Source organism: Hordeum vulgare, chromosome 6H (genome assembly GCF_904849725.1).
Source record: "Hordeum vulgare subsp. vulgare chromosome 6H, MorexV3_pseudomolecules_assembly, whole genome shotgun sequence".
Taxonomy (NCBI): Eukaryota; Viridiplantae; Streptophyta; class Magnoliopsida; order Poales; family Poaceae; genus Hordeum; species Hordeum vulgare.
The window spans coordinates 523,103,602-523,124,887 of NC_058523.1; the positions used below are offsets into that span (position 1 = coordinate 523,103,602).

The 21,286-nt window shown below is 46.4% G+C and overlaps 2 protein-coding genes and 1 long non-coding RNA gene across 3 annotated transcripts; all 3 read left to right on the plus strand.

Annotated features, from left to right (window-relative positions):
• The first annotated feature begins 267 nt into the window (after positions 1-267).
• Positions 268-3,478, plus strand: LOC123405739 (fructan 1-exohydrolase-like). The gene is made up of 6 exons (XM_045099315.1): positions 268-560; positions 1,565-2,196; positions 2,313-2,470; positions 2,759-3,000; positions 3,092-3,185; positions 3,272-3,478. Exons 1-6 carry the CDS (start codon positions 268-270, stop codon positions 3,476-3,478), a joined length of 1,626 nt encoding a protein of 541 aa, XP_044955250.1.
• Positions 3,479-3,683: 205 nt separating this feature from the next.
• LOC123406070 lies at positions 3,684-4,040 on the plus strand. Its single transcript, XR_006612003.1, has 3 exons — positions 3,684-3,745; positions 3,848-3,886; positions 3,982-4,040. It is a non-coding gene; the product is annotated as an uncharacterized LOC123406070 (long non-coding RNA).
• Positions 4,041-4,207: 167 nt separating this feature from the next.
• Positions 4,208-21,074, plus strand: LOC123405740 (DNA-directed RNA polymerases II and IV subunit 5A-like). Its single transcript, XM_045099317.1, has 5 exons — positions 4,208-4,222; positions 4,346-4,437; positions 4,552-4,765; positions 20,800-20,808; positions 20,889-21,074. The coding sequence occupies exons 1-5, from the start codon at positions 4,208-4,210 to the stop codon at positions 21,072-21,074; spliced, it is 516 nt and encodes a 171-aa protein (XP_044955252.1).
• Positions 21,075-21,286: the final 212 nt, after the last annotated feature.

The following is a 21,286-nucleotide window of genomic DNA, read 5'->3' on the forward strand; positions in this document are numbered from 1 at the left end:
ACAAGATAGCAGGATAATGTGGACCAGAGGCGCACACATGCTGCTTGCCGCTTCTCCCTCGCCGGAGCAGAGGTATTTGCCGCTTTGGACCTCGTCAGAGCAGAGCTGCTTGCCGCGCCCAACCTCGTTAGAACAGAGCACCTCGCTCGCCGTACTGCTCACTCACCGCTGCTGGAGGGAGAGGAGGAGGCCACGCTAGAGGGAGGTCATGTCGGAGGGAGGAGGGCCGACTCGGGGCAACATGGGATGGTCGGGGCCAGCGGCACCATGGCGGATCTCCTACGGCTGCTCGGGGCGATGGGCGTTGGTCGGGGCCGGTCGCGCCAAGACCGGTCGCCTACGGGTTCTCGGGGCGACGCGGGGAGGGCCGGGGCTGGTGGCGCCATGGTCGGACGCCTGCGGCTGCTCGGGGGGGTGGGGGGGGGGCGGGGCAGGTGGCGCCATGGTCGGCTGCATGTTGTTGCTTGGGGTGGTGAGGGAGGGCCGGAGCCGGCGGCGGCTTCTCAGGGCGAGGGACGGTCGGGGCCGACGATAGCTTCTCACAGCGAGGGAGGGCCAAGGTCGGTGGCTCCTGCTCAGGGAGGGAGGAGAGAGGAGGGAGAAGAAGTAGAGATGAAGGAGAACGAGAAGGAGAGAAGGGTGCATGCGACGTGGGGTGAGTGCATCGTGGGTGGACAAGTGCGTCCGATAGGAGCGGTGGGATGGGGTCGTGCGTTGTGGGCTGATGTGGCTAAGATTTTGCCATGTCATCGATCCGCACGATCAATCCGTGTGTTGTGCTTCTTCCTTACCCTCTGTCAAAAAATACACAAACGGCAAAGAGCTTAGTTTACCGTCCGTGGAAAAAAAACAGACGAGAAAGAATCTTTGTCGTTTTTTTTCGACAAAAGACAAAGATTATTTTACCGTGATACATTCTTTGTCACCTACAACTCACAGCAAAAGTTGTCTTTGCCATTTGCCCCAACCAAACATTGACGGCTAAGAGATTGACTAGCGGCAAACTTCCTGATTCCCGCAGTGTGGGTTAGTGGGTTGTTAGAATTAAATGGGCCACTAACCATTGGGCTTGCACGGTCAGATAAATCTAACTAGTAACTTGTATAAGTTTAAAAACCTTTCAAAATATTTACAAATCTAAGACTTACATGTGGGCCCTACATGTCATAACGGTCAATTTAACGAAGTTGACGATTGTGCCATGTCAACGTGACGTGTGGGCCAGCACTGTCATAATTGAGTTTAAACAAGACGAATCGAACGCTTTTCACACTTGATAGTTTTTAATCACAAATTAGCAAAAAAGTGATAGTTTTCGAAACAAAATCGTAAAGTGATAATTTGTAAGCAAGGTTGGACGAATTCTGGTAGTTTTTTTTATTAAATACTCCTTTGCTAGACAGTAGTACAAATCTCCCCTAATAATAAAGCACCGATGGCTTCTACCGTCCGTCGTGGCAGTTTTGCAAAAACGCCCCTGTTTTTCCAAAATCAACCCGGGGTCCTTCAATAAGTGAAAAAAATGTTTCGTCTTTAAAAAAACCTCTGTCCTCCATTGGTCCAGGGATTGGGTGGATCCGATCTGGCTGAGGAGGAGGCCGGTCCGACGACGGCGGCTCCGGCGCCGGCGAGCGGCGCGGCGGTGGTCAGAGGTGGAGGCGAGGCCGAGGGGCGCGTGGGGCGGCCGGATCTGGCGGCGGGCGCAGCGCACCATGCGGCGAGGCGGCGAGGCTGGAGGCGCACGCGTGCAGGGCGGCGAAGTCGAGCGCGGGCGGGCACGATCCAAATCCGGCGGCCCGAGTCAACTTCACCGCGTCGGCACGACTCGAATCCCTGCCCTGCTGCCTGCTTGCCGCCGGACGGGGGAGGCTCCGCTCCTCTCACTTGCCGCTTGCCACGGGCAGCGATTGTGCGAGGGGATCAATGGACGTGGAACCCTCGCGCTCCGCGGGCCACGACAAGCCCAGCGCGGCGGCGTGGGTGTGGATTCCGTTGACAAGTACATGATTGGGGTGTATGATCTCCAACGTGATGCCTTTGTGCCAAATAATGTCGTAGATGATCGTCGGCTGTGGCTGAGGATAGATTACAACACTTTGTATGCTTCAAAATCATTCTTTGACTCAAAAAAGGGCAGGAGGATTGTATGGGGTTGGTCCAGGGAGACAGATAGTCCGTCAGATGATCTTGCAAAGGGTTGGGCAGGACTCCATGTAAGGAAATCTTCCCCTAATTGGCTGTATTGAAATAGTGATGTAACTGATTTAGTAAATCAGTGTAGCATTTTTAACCTCAGTTTTTATTACATTTAGATGATCCCCGGGACAATTTGGTTACCGCCGATGGCAAGCAGTTGTTACAATGGCCAGTTGAGGAGATTGAGTACCTTCGAACAAATGAAATCAACCATCAAGGACTAGAGCTCAACAAGGGAGACCTATTTGAGATCAAGGAAGTTGACGCCTTTCAGGTAGTTTCCTTTTCACAGATGCTTACTCGGTCTTCCGAAGAATCCTTTTTTTTACTTAAGAAACGTTTTATGCCAGTAAAAGCTGCAGGGTCTTCTGGTAACAACTAATTATCGATAGTACTATCTCTGTAACTAAATGTAAGTTGAACTGCAAAAACGTCTTATATTTAGTTACAGAGGTAGTACATTTTTGGAAACAAAAGGATAGGCATACATACGTAAGCTTTGGTGTGTTGTGTATTTTTCAGAGCAACTGTAGCTAATCAGGCGCACATTTTCTTGAAACAGGCTAATGTAGAGATAGACTTTGAGCTGGCGTCCATCGATGAAGCCGATCCTTTTGATCCTTCCTGGCTTTTGGACCCCGAGAAGCATTGTGGGGAAGCGGGTGCATCGGTTCCTGGTGGTATAGGTCCATTTGGACTTGTTATTGTGGCCTCCGACAACATGGACGAGCACACTGAGGTGTATTGGAGAGTCTACAAGTCACAGGAAAAGTACATGGTACTCATGTGCTCTGACCTAAGAAGGTCAGTGATTATGTCTCATGCCGTAATTTTGGTTAGTCTTCTCTATAAACGTTTGAAAACTAAAGTGAAATATTATCTTTTGTGTGCACAGGTCTTCCCTGAGACCAGGACTGGAGAAACCAGCCTATGGAGGCTTCTTTGAATTTGATCTTGCAAAGGAAAGGAAGATATCACTCAGAACCCTGGTAAGCTGGGAGGCTCTGCCATTTCTCATGTTATTCATTTCCTACATGTCAGAACTGAAAATGGATGGTTGGATGCTGCCTTGCAGATTGACCGGTCGGCGGTGGAGAGCTTCGGCGGCGGGGGTAGGGTTTGCATCACATCCAGAGTTTATCCGGCGGTGCTCACCGACGTCGGCAGGGCCCACATTTACGCCTTCAACAACGGAAGTGCCACGGTCAGGGTGCCACAGCTCAGGGCATGGACCATGAGGAAGGCACAAGTGAATGTGGAGAAGGGGTGGAGTGTTATTTAAAACAGAGGAGCAATTCGATTTTCCCGATTCTTTTACTATCATTCATGAGCATTGCCTCGCAGAAATAAGGACATGCAGTAGGAAAAAATAGCCTGTTTACAGCTACTAATTATGACTAAGCTGGTGGCTCTGAATTTGGATTTTGGTGGAGTGTTCTTCTCCGTTTCACCTTTGGTAACTCATCAGCGAGGACTCTCTGATTCGCAGGGCTTTCTTGGTAGCGTCACTCCTGACTACGTCCCATTCCAGATGTGGGATACCTTACAGGTAAATCACGTTTCTACAGTAACTGTATGCAAGCTTGTTGGACCCCCAAACTACTTGGTCTTCGGTTCTTATATATGCCTTATCCATGGCTCTTTGTTATAGGGGCTCTCGACATACATCCGTGCAATGTTGTCTACTCAAGTAAGCTTGGCAGTGCTGTGTCTGTTCATCTTTGCTTTGTGTTTATGTCTCATCGTTTCCCGGTTTAAATGGAATGCCACCTGAACTGGTTTCAGGCCCTTTTAGGTGCCATTGGCGTAGGTGAGAAATCTGCTACAGTCATAGGTGCCACTTTATAGGTAAATTTGCTCCACCAATCTCCATATATATGATTCTTACATAGTATGCCTGGGCTTGCACACTTTCCTACGTGCTAGCAGATAACTTACGAATTATCTCATGAACATGTATGAGCGTCCCCCCACCCCCCCTGAAAATCTGAATTTTGGATACTAATAAAGCATGGTGATATTCTTGGTTTCGTCCCGCATCTGATCCTACGTTAAGTGTATTATAGTGCATGATTTCTGTAGCTCTTTCTCATGAAACTTCCGTTCCTGCAATTGTTGCTATATTGATTGGCATTCTATTGTTTTATAGGGTACACTAGATGCAGCAAGACGTGCCTCGGCATTTGTTCGGGGTGATGACGTCGTTCACAAGTTATTCACAGAGATTGCATATCGCTACAAGTAAGTTTTACCTATGTTATGGGTTGGTTTCTATTTTGGTCTGGTTAGCATGCTCAAAAGAACCTCTCAAGCTATATATCATATGTATCTTTGTTATTTTCTACTTATATCTAGGGCGTCGACTGATTTACGGTGTTGGCAATGCCCCCTCCAGATCTACATCTTCTTCCCGACCGAGCCCAAGCCCGGCGTGAAGACGGTCAAGAGCTACACCAAGAAGATGAAGCAGGAGAACGTGTACAATGGTGTACTCGTCGTGCAGCAGGCGCTGACCGCCTTTTCCCGCAACTTGCTGCTCGGGTTATCGCAGGAGAAATTGCAGCTCGAGGCACTAGTGGAAAACGGGCCTTTGGCCTGGACCCTTTAGTCTCGGCCTGCCTCTGGGCCGGGACTAAAGGCCCGGCCACGTCGCCCCAATTCTCAATGCCTCCCTCGAGGCTTTAGTCCCGACCCGTAAGGAGCCTTTAGTCCCAGTTCGTGTCCCAAACCGGGACTAAAGGGCTACGCGGTGGGCAGTGGTGGTGGCAACCGTTCGTATCCCCCTTTAGTCCCGGTTGGTGGCTCAACCCGGGACTAAAGGACTAACACGTGGCCTGCCGTAGTGGTGGCGACGGTTGGTATACCTCTTTAGTCCCGGTTGGTGGCTCAACCCGGGACTAAAGACCCAAACGGTTTGCATCCCGCGTCGTTTTGGGCGATGAAAAGCACGAACCGAAGCGTACAGTCGCCATTTCTCTGTTTCTTCTTCTCTCTCGCGTCGCCCTCTCTGTTCTTCTCCTCTCTTCTTCCCTTCTCTTCTTCCACCATGCCAACTAGCTTTCATGAGGTGCTCGCACATGGCACGACCAAGCTCCGTGTCGTGTGCACGAACCTAAGCAGGGAGGTGCCGTTTTTTCTTCAACAGTTGAAGGAACGATGGTTTGACCACGCGCGGATCATGAGAAGTTCTTGGGGCTTGATCTGGAGTACACGGCCGATCAACGCGGTGTTGCCGTCATCCAACTATGCTTCGCACGCCATGTCTTGATCTTCCAATGGGCGAGGTAAGTTTTGAGGCTTTCTTTGATCCAAGATAATGACATTGTAAGTTTATTTGTTTCAATCATAGTTGGTTCCCTTCAAATAGTTGTAGTGAAACAATTTTGATTAGTTGAAGGGGAGCACAATCTAATTGGAATAGTGTTCCATAATCTGAAAAATCGTATTAGAATCAACTAGTGTTTAATATGTTATGTTTCAATCATAGTTGGTTCCCTTCAAATAGTTGTAGTGAAACAATTTTTATTAGTTGAAGGGGAGCACAATCTAATTGGAATAGTGTTCCATAATCTGAAAAATCGTATTAGAATCAACTAGTGTTTAATATGTTCCATTGGAATCATAGTTGGTTCCCTTCAAATAGTTGTGCCTTTGAATGGTGCATTTTGAACACACAAAAAGTATGGAGTTCAAATAAGTTCAAAAAAAATCCCTTTGTAAGAGATGAGTTCTGGTTCAAAACCCTGCTACTTCGAGAGAGATTGTCAGTTTTGTACACGAACTGCATCCAGTTTTTGTCGTATCCCTCTCAACTTTTTAACACATGCTATGTGGGTGAAATGATGATAGCATGCCAACTTTCAACATTTTCAGAGTTCATTTGTAGTGCTTTTCAATTTCAGGGTCAACTAGCTCAAAAAAAAAAGTAAATGCACGAAATATACCAAATGAAGTCAGAAATTGTTGAAATTTTGTGATGTGCCTTTGAATGGTGCATTTTGAACACACAAAAAGTATGGAGTTCAAATAAGTTCAAAAAAATGAAATCCCTTTGTAAGAGATGAGTTCTGGTTCGAAACCCTGCTACTACGAGAGAGATTGTCAGTTTTGTACACGAACTGCATCCAGTTTTTGTCGTAGCCCTCTCAACTTTTTAACACATGCTATGTGGGTGAAATGATGATAGCATGCCAACTTTCAACATTTTCAGAGTTCATTTGTAGTGCTTTTCAATTTCAGGGTCAACTAGCTCAAAAAAAAGTAAATGCACGAAATATACCAAATGAAGTCAGAAATTGTTGAAATTTTGTGATGTGCCTTTGAATGGTGCATTTTGAACACACAAAAAGTATGGAGTTCAAATAAGTTTAAAAAAATGAAATCCCTTTGTAAGAGATGAGTTCTGGTTCGAAACCCTGCTACTTCGAGAGAGATTGTCAATTTTGTACACGAACTGCATCCAGTTTTTGTCGTAGCCCTCTCAACTTTTTAACACATGCTATGTGGGTGAAATGATGATAGCATGCCTGTTGGAAATATGCCCTAGAGGTAATAATAAAATGGTTATTATCATATTTCCTTGTTCATGATAATCGTCTATCGTTCATGCTATAATTGTATTAACAAGAAACAGTAATACATGTGTGAATGAATAGATCACAATGTGTCCCTAGCAAGCCTCTAGTTGGCTAGCTCGTTAGTCAATAGATGATCATGGTTTCCTGATCATGGGCATTAGATGTCATTGATAACGGGATCACATCATTTGGGGAATGACGTGATGGACAAGACCCAATCCTAAGCCTAGCACTAGATCGTATTGTTCGTATGCTAATGCGTTTCTAATGTCAAGTATCTTTTCCTTAGACCGTGATATTATGCAACTCCCGGATACCGTAGGAGTGCTTTGGGTGTATCAAACGTCACAACATAACTGGGTGACTATAAAGGTGCACTACGGGTACCTCCGAAAGTGTCTGTTGGGTTGGCACGAATCGAGATCGGGATTTGTCACTCCGTGTGACGGAGAGGTATCTCTGGGCCCACTCGGTAGAACATCATCATGAGCTCAATGTAACTAAGGAGTTAGTCACACGATGACGTGCTACGGAACGAGTAAAGAGACTTACCGGTAACGAGATTGAACAAGTTATAGGTATACCGACGATCGAATCTCGGGCAAGTTCTATACCGACAGACAAAGGGAATCGTATACGGGATTGATTGAATCCTTGACATCGTGGTTCATCCGATGAGATCGTTGTGGAGCTAGTGGGAGCCACCATGGGTATCCAGACCCCGCTGATGGTTATTGGCCAGAGAGGTGTCTCGGTCATGTCTGCCTGTGTCCCGAACCCGTAGGGTCTACACACTTAAGGTTCGATGACGCTAGGGTTATAGGGAATTGTTGTGCGAGGTTACCAAAAGTTGTTCGGAGTCCCGGATGAGATCTCGGACGTCAAGAGGAGCTCCGGAATGGTCCGGAGGTAAAGATTGATATATAGGACGGATGGTTTCGGACACCGGAAGTGTTTCGGGCATCACCGGTAACGTACCGGGACCACCGGGACCACTGGAGGTGGTCCCGGGGGACCACCGAAGGGGGCAACGACCCCGGGAGGCTAGATGGGCTAAGTGGGGAAGGGAACCAGCCCCTGAGTGGGCTGGTGCGCCCCCCACCCAGCCCATGCGCACCAGAAAAAACGGGAAGCGGGGGAACCCTAGCTTAGGTGGGCCTAAGGCTCACCAGAGGGGTGCGCCACCCCTCCACCTTGCCCTGGCCGCCACCCCTCTCCCATCTAAGGGCTGCCGCACCCCTTAGGGGTGGGAACCCTAAGGGCTGCGCCCCCTCCCTCTCCCCCTATATATAGATGAGGTTCGGGGCTGTTTGAGACACGGTTGAATCTCTCTCTCTCTCTCGGCGCAGCCCTGCTCCTCTCCCTCCTCCTCTCTGCCGGCGCTTGGCGAAGCCTTGCCGGGAGACCTCGTCTCTCCATCGACACCACGTCGTCGTGTTGCTGGACTTCTTCCCCAACCTCTCCCTCCTCCTTGCTGGATCAAGGTGCGGGGGACGTCACCGGGCTGCACGTGTGTTGAACGCGGAGGTGCCGTCGTTCGGCACTAGATCGGAATCGCTGCGAGTACGACTCCATCAACCGCGTTCTAGCAACGCTTTCGCTTAGCGATCTTCAAAGGTACGAATATGCTCTTACCCCTCTCTCGTTGCTGGTCTCTCCATAGGAAGATCTGAATAAGCGTAGGAAATTTTTTGAATTTATGCTACGTTACCCAACAGTGGTATCAGAGCGAGGTTTTCTATGCGTAGATTCTATGCAAGAGTAGAACACAAAAGTTGTGGGCGATGGTTTGTCAATTCCCTTGCCGTTACTAGTCTTATTCTTTTCCGGCGGTATTGTGGGATGAAGCGGCCCGAACCGAACTTACACGTACGCTTACGTGAGACTGGTTCCACCGACAGACATGCACATCGTGCATAAAGGTGGCTAGCGGGTGTCTGTCTCTCCTACTCTAGTCGGATTGGATTTGATGAAAAGGGTCCTTATGAAGGGTAAATAGCTTTGGCATATCATCATTGTGGATGTCACGTAGGTAAGAAGGCGTTCTTGCTAGAAACCCAAATCAGCCACGTAAAACTTGCAACAAAAATTAGAGGACGTCTAACTTGTTTTCGCAGGGTTTGACATGTGATGTGATATGGCCAAAGTTGTGATGTTGCATGTATGATGTATGAGATGATCATGTTATTGTAATAGGTTTCACGACTTGCATGTCGATGAGTATCACAACCGGCAGGAGCCATAGGAGTTGTCTTAATTTATTGTATGAGATGCAACACCATGTGCTTACTACTTTTACTTCATTGCTAACGGTTAGCCATAGTAGTAGTCGTAGTAGTAGTTGGCGTGGCGACTTCACGGAGACACGATGATGGAGATCATGATGATGGAGATCATGGTGTCACGCCGGTGACGATGATGATCATGCAATGCCTGAAGATGGAGATCGAAAGAGCAAAGATGATAATGGCCATATCATGTCACTATATGATTGCATTGTGATGTTTATCATGTTTTACATCTTATTGCTTAAAACGCCGGTAGCATAATAAGATGGTCCCTCTTAAAATTTCGAGGACGTATTCCCCTAAGTGTGCACCGTTGCGAAGGTTCGTTGTCTCGAAGCACCACGTGATGATCGGGTGTGATAGATTCTAACGTTCGCATACAACGGGTGTAAGCCAGATTTACACACGCGAAACACTTAGGTTGACTCGACGAGCTTAGCATGTACAGACATGACCTCGAATACAAGAGACCGAAAGGTCGAACATGAGTCGTATGGTTGAGTACGATCAGCATGAAGTTGCTCACCATGGTGACTAGTCCGTCTCACGTGATGATCGGACACGGGTTAGTCAACATGGATCATGTATCACTTAGATGACTAGAGGGATGTCGATTTAAGTGGGAGTTCATACTTAATTTGATTAAATGAACTTAATTGTCATGAACTTAGTCTAAAAGTTGTCTTTATAAATATTGTAGATGTCCAACGTCAACCTCAACTTCAACGCATTCCTAGAGAAAAACAAGCTGAAAGATGATGGTAGCAACTATGCGGACTGGGTTCGCAACCTGAAGCTCATCCTTGAAGCAGCTAAAAAGGCTTATGTCCTTAATGCGCCGCTAGGTGACCCTCCCGCTCCCGCAGCAGCCCAGGACATTCTAAACGTCTGGCAAGCGTGGAGTGATGACTACTCTCTGGTCAGGTGTGGCATGTTATACAGTTTAGAAACGGGGCTCCAAAGACGTTTTGAGCAACACGGGGCATATGAGATGTTCCAAGAGCTGAAGCTAGTTTTTCAAGCTCATGCCCGTGTCGAGAGATATGAAGTCTCCGACAAGTTCTTCAGCTGTAAGATGGAGGAGAACAGTTCTGTCAGTGAGCACATACTCAAAATGTCTGGGTTGCACGGTCGTCTGACTTCACTTGGAGTCGAACTTCCGGATGATGCTATCATTGACAGAATCCTCCAGTCTCTCCCACCAAGCTACAAAGGCTTTGTGCTTAACTACAACATGCAAGGGATGGAGAAAACCATTCCCGAGTTGTACTCGATGCTCAAGTCTGCAGAAGTAGAAATCAAGAAGGAGCATCAAGTGTTGATGGTCAACAAGACCACTAGTTTCAAGAAAGACAGAGGTAAGAAGAACTTCAAGAAAGACGGCAAAGTTGTTGCCGCGCCCGGTAAGCCAGATGCCGGGAAGAAGAAAAAGAACGGACCCAAGCCTGAGACTGAGTGCTTCTACTGCTAGGGAAAGGGTCACTGGAAGCGGAACTGCCCCAAATACTTAGCGGACAAGAAGGCCGGCAACGTTAAAGGTATATATGATATACATGTTATTGATGTGTACCTTACCAGCGCTCGTAGTAGCTCCTGGGTATTTGATACCGGTGTTGTTGCTCACATTTGCAACTCAAAGCAGGAACTGCGGAATAAGCGGAGACTGGCCAAGGACGAGGTGACGATGCGCGTCGGGAATGGTTCAAAGGTCGATGTGATCGCCGTCGGCACGCTACCTCTACATCTACCGTCGGGATTAGTTTTAAACCTTAATAATTGTTATTTAGTACCAGCTTTAAGCATGAACATTGTATCAGGGTCTTGCTTAATGCGAGACGGCTACTCATTTAAGTCAGAGAATAATGGTTGTTCTATTTATATGAGTGATATGTTTTATGGTCATGCTCCGCTGGTGAATGGTTTATTCTTGATGAATCTCGATCGTGATGTTACACATATTCATAGTGTGAGTACCAAAAGATGCAAAGTTGATAATGATAGTCCCACATACTTGTGGCACTGCCGCCTTGGTCATATCGGCGTTAAGCGCATGAAGAAGCTCCATACTGATGGACTGCTAGAGTCTCTTGACTTTGAATCATTTGACACATGCGAACCGTGCCTCATGGGCAAGATGACTAAGACTCCATTCTCAGGAATAATGGAGAGAGAAACCGACTTATTGGAAATAATACATACTGATGTGTGTGGTCCAATGAACGTTGAAGCTCGCGGTGGTTATCGTTATGTTCTCATTCTCACCGATGATTTGAGTAGGTATGGGTATATCTACTTGATGAAGCACAAATCTGAGACGTTTGAAAAGTTCAAGGAATTTCAGAATGAGGTTGAGAATCAACGTGACAGAAAAATTAAATGTCTATGATCTGATCGTGGAGGAGAATATTTGAGTCACGAGTTTGGCACACACCTAAAGAAGTGTGGAATCGTTTCATAACTGACGCCGCCTGGCACACCGCAGCGCAACGGAGTGTCTGAACGTCGTAATCGCACTTTATTAGATATGGTACGATCTATGATGTCTCTCACCGACTTACCGCTATCATTTTGGGGATACGCATTAGAAACTGCAACATTCACTTTAAATAGGGCACCGTCTAAATCCGTTGAGACGACACCATATGAACTATGGTTTGGCAAGAAACCTAAGTTGTCGTTTCTTAAAGTTTGGGGCTGCGATGCTTATGTGAAGAAACTTCAACCAGAAAAGCTCGAACCCAAAGCGGAGAAATGTGTATTTATAGGATACCCTAAGGAAACTATTGGGTATACCTTCTATCTTAGATCCGAAGGTAAAACCTTTGTTGCCAAGAACGGATCCTTTCTAGAGAAAGAGTTTCTCTCGAAAGAAGTAAGTGGGAGGAAGGTAGAACTTGATGAGGTAATTACACCCCCTCTCGAACAGGAAAGTAGCGCAGTGCAAGAAGTTGTTCCTGTGGTGCCTACACCGACTGAAGAGGAAGTTAATGATGATGATCATGAAGCTTCGGATCAAGTTACTACTGAACCGCGAAGGTCCACAAGGGTACGCTCCGCACCAGAGTGGTACGGCAACCCTGTGATGGAAATCATGTTGTTAGACAACGGTGAACCTTCGAACTATGAAGAAGCGATGGCGGGCCCGGATTCCAACAAATGGCTTGAGGCCATGAAATCCGAGATAGGATCCATGTATGAGAACAAAGTATGGACTTTGGTGGACTTGCCCGATGAACGGCGAGCCATAGAAAATAAATGGATCTTCAAGAAGAAGACTAATGCAAACGGTAATGTAACCGTTTACAAAGCTCGACTTGTCGCAAAGGGTTTTCGACAAATTCAAGGAGTTGACTACGAAGAGACTTTCTCTCCCGTAGCGAAGCTGAAATCAGTCCGAATTATGTTAGCAATTGCCGCCTTTTATGATTATGAAATTTGGCAAATGGACGTCAAAACAGCGTTCCTTAACGGGAACCTTAAGGAAGAGTTGTATATGATGCAACCAGAAGGTTTTGTCGACCCTAAGGGTGCTAACAAAGTATGCAAGCTCCAACGCTCCATCTATGGGCTGGTGCAAGCATCTCGGAGTTGGAACATTCGCTTTAATGAGGTGATTAAAGCGTTTGGGTTCATACAGGTTTACGGAGAAGCCTGTCTGTACAAGAAAGTGAGTGGGAGCTCTGTGGCTTTCCTCGTACTATATGTGGATGACATATTATTGATGGGGAATGATATAGATATGTTGGAGAGCATAAAGGCCTATTTGAACAAGAGTTTTTCAATGAAGGACCTTGGAGAAGCTGCATACATATTAGGCATCAAGATCTATAGAGATAGATCGAGACGCCTTATAGGTCTTTCGCAAAGTACATACCTTGACAAGATATTGAAGAAGTTCAATATGGAAAACTCAAAGAAAGGGTTCTTGCCAGTTTTGCAAGGTATAAGATTGAGTAAGACTCAGTCCCCGACCACGGCAGCAGATAGAGAGAAGATGAGTTCTGTCCCCTACGCTTCAGCCGTGGGCTCTCTAATGTATGCCATGCTGTGTACCAGACCTGATATAAACCTTGCCATAAGCTTGGTAGGGAGGTACCAAAGTAATCCCGGTGCAGAACACTGGACAGCGGTCAAGAATATCCTTAAGTACCTGAAAAGGACTAAGGAAATGTTTCTCATTTATGGAGGTGATGAAGAGCTCGTCGTAAAGGGTTACGTCGACGCTAGCTTCGACATAGATCCGGATGACTCTAAGTCACAAACCAGATACGTATATGTGTTGAATGGTGGGGCAGTGAGCTGGTGCAGCAGCAAGCAAGAAGTCGTGGCAGCATCTACATGTGAAGCGGAGTACATAGCTGCTTCAGAAGCGGCTCATGAAGGAATTTGGATGAAGGAGCTCATCACCGACCTTGGAGTGGTTCCAAGCGCGTCGGGTCCTATGACACTCTTCTGTGATAACACTGGATCCATTGCCATAGCCAAAGAGCCCAGGTTTCACCGGAGGACGAAGCACATCAAGCGCCGCTGCAACTCCATCCAGGACCATGTCCAGAGTGGAGTGATAGATATTTGTAAAGTACACATGGATCTGAATATTGCAGACCCGTTGACTAAACCTCTTCCACGAGCAAAACATGATCAGCACCATAATGCTATGGGTGTTCGATACATCACAATGTAACTAGATTATTGACTCTAGTGCAAGTGGGAGACTGTTGGAAATATTCCCTAGAGGCAATAATAAAATGGTTATTATCATATTTCCTTGTTCATGATAATCGTCTAACATTCATGCTATAATTGTATTAACAGGAAACAGTAATACATGTGTGAATGAATAGATCACAATGTGTCCCTAGCAAGCCTCTAGTTGGCTAGCTCGTTAGTCAATAGATGATCATGGTTTCCTGATCATGGGCATTAGATGTCATTGATAACGGGATCACATCATTTGGGGAATGATGTGATGGACAAGACCCAATCCTAAGCCTAGCACTAGATCGTATTGTTCGTATGCTAATGCTTTTCTAATGTCAAGTATCTTTTCCTTCGACCGTGAGATTATGCAACTCCCGGATACCGTAGGAGTGCTTTGGGTGTATCAAACATCACAACGTAACTGGGTGACTATAAAGGTGCACTACGGGTACCTCCGAAAGTGTCTGTTGGGTTGGCACGAATCGAGATCGGGATTTGTCACTCCGTGTGACGGAGAGGTATCTCTAGGCTCACTCGGTAGAACATCATCATGAGCTCAATGTGACTAAGGAGTTAGTCACACGATGACGTGCTATGGAACGAGTAAAGAGACTTACCGGTAACGAGATTGAACAAGGATAGGTATACCGACGATCGAATCTCGGGCAAGTTCTATACCGACAGACAAAGGGAATCGTATACGGGATTGATTGAATCCTTGACATCGTGGTTCATCCGATGAGATCATCGTGACGCTAGTGGGAGCCACCATGGGTATCCAGACCCCGCTGATGGTTATTGGCCACAGAGGTGTCTCGGTCATGTCTGCCTGTGTCCCGAACCCGTAGGGTCTACACACTTAAGGTTCGATGACGCTAGGGTTATAGGGAATTGTTGTGCGAGGTTACCGAAAGTTGTTCGGAGTCCCGGATGAGATCTCGGAGGAGCTCCGGAATGGTCCGGAGGTAAAGATTGATATATAGGACGGATGGTTTCGGACACCGGAAGTGTTTCGGGCATCACCGGTAACGTACCGGGACCACCGGGACCACCGGAGGTGGTCCCGGGGGACCACCGAAGGGGGCAACGACCCCGGGAGGCTAGATGGGCTAAGTGGGGAAGGGAACCAGCCCCTAAGTGGGCTGGTGCGCCCCCCACCCAGCCCATGCGCACCGGAAAAAACGGGAAGGGGGGGAACCCTAGCTTAGGTGGGCCTAAGGCCCACCAGAGGGGTGCGCCACCCCTCCCCCTTGCCCTGGCCGCCACCCCTCTCCCATCTAAGGGCTGGGCCCCCTCCCTCTCCCCCTATATATAGATGAGGTTCGGGGCTGTTTGAGACACGGTTGAATCTCTCTCTCTCGGCGCAGCCCTGCTCCTCTCCCTCCTCCTCTCTGCCGACGCTTGGCGAAGCCCTGCCAGGAGACCTCGTCTCTCCACCGACACCACGCCGTCGTGTTGCTGGACTTCTTTCCCAACCTCTCCCTCCTCCTTGCTGGATCAAGGTGCGGGGGACGTCACCGGGCTGCACGTGTGTTGAACGCGGAGGTGCCGTCGTTCGGCACTAGATCGGAATCGCTGCGAGTACGACTCCATCAACCGCGTTCTAGCAACGCTTCCGCTTAGCGATCTTCAAAGGTACGAAGATGCTCTTACCCCACTCTCGTTGCTGGTCTCTCCATAGGAAGATCTGAATAAGCGTAGGAAATTTTTTGAATTTATGCTACGTTACCCAACAGTGGTATCAGAGCGAGGTTTTCTGTGCGTAGATTCTATGCACGAGTAGAACACAAAAGTTGTGGGCGATGCTTTGTCAATTTGCTTGCCGTTACTAGTCTTATTCTTTTCCGGCGGTATTGTGGGATGAAGCGGCCTGGACCGAACTTACACGTACGCTTACGTGAGACTGGTTCCACCGACAGACATGCACATCGTGCATAAAGGTGGCTAGCGGGTGTCTGTCTCTCCTACTCTAGTCGGATTGGATTTGATGAAAAGGGTCCTTATGAAGGGTAAATAGCTTTGGCATATCATCGTTGTGGCTGTCACGTAGGTAAGAAGGCGTTCTTGCTAGAAACCCAAATCAGCCACGTAAAACTTGCAACAACAATTAGAGGACGTCTAACTTGTTTTTGCAGGGTTTGACATGTGATGTGATATGGCCAAAGTTGTGATGTTGCATGTATGATGTATGAGATGATCATGTTATTGTAATAGGTTTCACGACTTGCATGTCGATGAGTATGACAACCGGCAGGAGCCATAGGAGTTGTCTTAATTTATTGTATGAGATGCAACGCCATGTGCTTACTACTTTTACTTCATTGCTAACGGTTAGCCATAGTAATAGTGGTAGTAGTAGTTGGCGTGGCGACTTCACGGAGACACGATGATGGAGATCATGATGATGGAGATCATGGTGTCACGCCGGTGACGATGATGATCATGCAATGCCTGAAGATGGAGATCGAAAGAGCAAAGATGATAATGGCCATATCGTGTCACTATATGATTGCATTGTGATGTTTATCATGTTTTACATCTTATTGCTTAAAACGTCGGTAGCATAATAAGATAATCCCTCTTAAAATTTCGAGAACGTATTCCCCTAAGTGTGCACCATTGCGAAGGTTCGTTTTCTCGAAGCACCACGTGATGATCGGGTGTGATAGATTCTAACGTTCGCATACAACGGGTGTAAGCCAGATTTACACACGCGAAACACTTAGGTTGACTCGACGAGCTTAGCATGTACAGACATGACCTCGAATACAAGAGACTGAAAGGTCGAACATGAGTCGTATGGTTGAATACGATCAGCATGAAGTTGCTCACCATGGTGACTAGTCCGTCTCACGTGATGATCGGACACGGGTTAGTCAACATGGATCATGTATCACTTAGATGACTAGAGGGATGTCGATTTAAGTGGGAGTTCATACTTAATTTTATTAAATGAACTTAATTGTCATGAACTTAGTCTAAAAGTTGTCTTTATAAATATTGTAGATGTCCAACGTCAACCTCAACTTCAACGCATTGCTAGAGAAAAACAAGCTGAAAGATGATGGTAGCAACTATGCGGACTGGGTTCGCAACCTGAAGCTCATCCTTGAAGCAGCTAAAAAGGCTTATGTCCTTAATGCGCCGCTAGGTGACCCTCCCACTCCCGCAGCAGCCCAGGACATTCTAAACGTCTGGCAAGCGCGGAGTGATGACTACTCTCTGGTCAGGAAACCAAATGAAGTCAGAAATTGTTGAAATTTTGTGATGTGCCTTTGAATGGTGCATTTTGAACACACAGAAAGTATGGAGTTCAAATAAGTTCAAAAAAATGAAATCCCTTTGTAAGAGATGAGTTCTGGTTCGAAACCCTGCTACTTCGAGAGAGATTGTCAGTTTTGTACACGAACTGCATCCAGTTTTTGTCGTAGCCCTCTCAACTTTTTAACACATGCTATGTGGGTGAAATGATGATAGCATGCCAACTTTCAACATTTTCAGAGTTCATTTGTAGTGCTTTTCAATTTCAGGGTCAACTAGCTCAAAAAAAATAAGTAAATGCACGAAATATACCAAATGTAGTCAGAAATTGTTGAAATTTTGTGATGTGCCTATGAATGGTGCATTTTGAACACACAAAAAGTATGGAGTTCAAATAAGTTCAAAAAAATGAAATCCCTTTGTAAGAGATGAGTTCTGGTTCGAAACCCTGCTACTTCGAGAGAGATTGTCAGTTTTGTACACGAACTGCATCCAGTTTTTGTCGTAGCCCTGTCAACTTTCTAACACATGCTATGTGGGTGAAATGATGATAGCATGCCAACTTTCCACATTTTCAGAGTTCATTTGTAATGCTTTTCAATTTCAGGGTCAACTAGCTCAAAAAAAATAAGTAAATGCACGAAATATACCAAATGAAGTTAGAAATTGTTGAAATTTTGTGATGTGCCTTTGAATGGTGCATTTTGAACACACAAAAAGTATGGAGTTCAAATAAGTTCAAAAAAATGAAATCCATTTGTAAGACACTTACAGAAGCCGAGAGAGAGCAAAGAAGCGGCAGCAGGATGAGGAGAATGACAAGTTCAACCAGTTGCTTGCCAGGATTAACGAGCAATAGAAGCAGATTGATGAGCTTAGAGGAGTACCGCGCCAGGAACATCCTGCACTTGATATTACCGGTGCCCCATCTAAGCGGAAAAGCAGCGTGGCTGAATCTGAGGCCCCGCCCGACGATGAAATAAGAATGATAGAGGGCGGTCCCGGCTACCCCGTGGATGGAATCAAGGAGTCAACATCATGTGAACTCCATCAGAAATTCAAGAACATATCCATGAAGGTGGCCGTCGGACAAGCTTTACCTTCTGGCCTTGATGCACGCTGGCATGGCTATGAGATTCCAGTTGGCTTTGCTAAATTCGGGGTGGATGAAATCATGACGGGGTTTAATGATATGGAGCTCGACATAGCTGGACCCGAAGATGAGAGGACACTCGGAGAAGTACTGGGTGGAGTCATCCTATGGGACAAGAACTACATCAAGCTTCCAGGCTCGGCCCCAAGGACAACACCGCCTCCGAGTCGTCGCAGGTCACCTACACCTCCATTACCTCCAAGCCCTCCACATGACGTCGGCCAGCACAACACGAGTCCATCTCGATCACCGCCGCCGGACTTGGGTCGTCCGTCTCCGCCGCCGCCCGCACATGATACTAAGAGGAAGCGTGCCAGCAAGAACGCTCCGTCGAAGATTTCTAAGCGACGGAGCTCCCCAAAGCGCAAACTGTCGCCCCTCCCAAAGGTACCTCATGCTAATCTTCCTATCAGACCTTATGATCGTACCCCCGAGGAAAACACCAGGATAGCAAAGGAACAGCATGATGCGCAGATGAAAAGAAAGGAACCCGAGCCCCGCCCGGAATACACCAAGAAGCACATAGCATGGGCAAAAGACTTCATAACCACTCCATCACAGTATGACTTACACCATAAGCCTGATGACTATACACGCACATTGCAGAAGGAAGTGAAAAAGAGCAGATCACGTGCAAGTGCAAGTGGGAGCAAATCAAGTTCAACTACAAGCAAGAACAAATCAGACGTTCCTCAGCTTGGACAACAGGCCAAACAGTCGATCCCACCCCTCAAGGTGTTAACCGAGAATGTTCCCCCTCCGGTGCAGGGGCAAGCTTTTGAAAGAGCAAAGGAGTTGGCGGATGAATGTGGTATCTCGGTTGAAGATTTGCTGACTTCGCAAGACGACAGGATACCCAAGGCTGTGGTAGCCCCTAAGCCACAGTTTGTCATGGGAGAGCCTTTGGTTAGCAAAGATGATCTCCCAACAAATATGCGTTACTTGCATAAATGGTACTTAAGTGAATCAAAGAATGGGAGAACGATGATCGTGCTGAGTGTCCCACGGGAGTACTACGGCCGCTCCGAAGAAATCCATATCGACTTTGATGAACTCTTCCAGATGTACAATGGCGACGCCCTCGACAAATCGCTTATGAGTTGCTATTGTCTGTAAGTTTTTTAATTCGTTGTCTACATATAACTTGTTTAGTTATTTCAATTCATTGTCTATATATAACTTGTACTCTATAATGCAGAATGAAGATTCTGGAGTGTAAAAGTAAGAGCATCCTAAATATTGGGTTTATTGACCCAGATAAAATACATATAGCGACGCTAAATGACAAACCCAAGGAGACGGAGGAAAACCTTCTAAGGTTTCTAACAGATCAAAATTTCTGTGACCACATACTGTTTCCATACAACTTCAGGTGAGGGTCTTTACTCTGTTGTGTCCATTCACTTATAAGTGTAATTGATAAGTTACTGACACACACACACACACATATATATATATATACATGTGCAGCTTCCATTGGATTCTGTTGGACATTCAAATTGATAAGGGAAGAGTTGATGCCTTCGACCCATTATCGAGACCCTTGGAACAGTTCCAAAGCCTGCAGGACATGCTCCAAGGCTAATTTTAATCATTCTTGCGCTCTATCGGTCTCTTTCGATGATTTTCTGATATATCAATTAATGAAAAACTTAGCAAATCATTATACTTGTTGGGCAGGGTTTGGAAGCGGTTCAAGTGCGTGACTACCGGTAACTTTCCTAAGAAGCTGACCTTTAGAGCGGCCCAGGTAAGTAGTAGTATGATATACTTCTATTAATTTTCAATACATTTATGATGCTAGATTATTATTTTGATTATATATATTCTATTCTCGTAAAGTGCGACAGGCAGCCACGGGGAACGCATCTATGCGGATACTATGTTTGCGAGACCATTCGCACGTTTACCTCTGAGCTCAAGGATCACAGATTCGACGTAAGTAATGAACATTCACACCTCTATTTTTACCCGTCATTCTTTGTTATCATGATTGATATTCATATTCATCTCCTCTTCTTATATAGCACACGACCATGAGGACGAAGGTCCTACCAGAGCAACGCGCGATTGCTGTTGCAGAGGAGCTTGCGGGATTTCTGAGGACGGAAGCTATAGATGACAAAGGACGATTTAGTGTAAATAGGGGCCATTACTGATGTTCGTCCATGTAATCGAATAGACGGGCTCTAGTCCCGATAATTCAGATCTGCATATAATTGTATATATATATGCTCGCTTGTAAGATAAGTTAATCTTATATATATATGCATAATTATTTCTATTTAAATTATATGAAAACTAATTTCCGAACAGCAAACGAGGCATCACGTTAATCTCCCGAACACCTAAACCCTAAAACCCTAAAACCCAAAAATAATTTCATTCAAAAATAAAAAATCCAAAAACCAGCAAAATCTGAAAATCTTTAGTCCCGGTCCGTGTAACGAACCGGGACTAAAGGGCCTGCCCCTAGGGCGCTACGAGGCGCCCACGTGGAGCACCTTTAGTCCCGGCGTGTAACAGGGCCGGGACGAAAAGGTTAGGCCTTTAGTCCCGGTTGGTGAACCGGGACTAAAGCCCCTTACGGGCCGGGGCTATAGGCCCTGTCCCCACTAGTGAGGTCTTCCAGGTTGAGCTCTACATTCATGTCTCGTGCTCGTATGACTAATATCCAGTGCTTCTCGCCATGTCTGATGTTTTGTCCTGCAGGAAGGGGAGCTTCTTATAAACATTAAGAATCACGATCTGGTTCCTGTGCACGTGCTCCTCACAAAGGAGCTGAAGAAGACGCTGTTGGAGAAATACACTTTGAAAGAAACTCAGGTCATACAAATTTGCGAACCCTTTGTCCACTGTAACCGACCTGATATTCTAATCGATGCAAGCATGTCATAATGTGAAATGTATTTCTGTTTGAGCCATGTAAGTCTTTGATAATCATCTAAGAAAAAACAATTATATAACTATAAACCATGACGATGTATTCCAGTATACCTTCATGTACATATTCCAGATGGCAGTGTTGGGAGGAAACACATTATTAATTTGAAAGAAAAGGCTCCCTCTACTTCCTCAAGCTATATCTGTTAGTTCATATTCATAGTGTA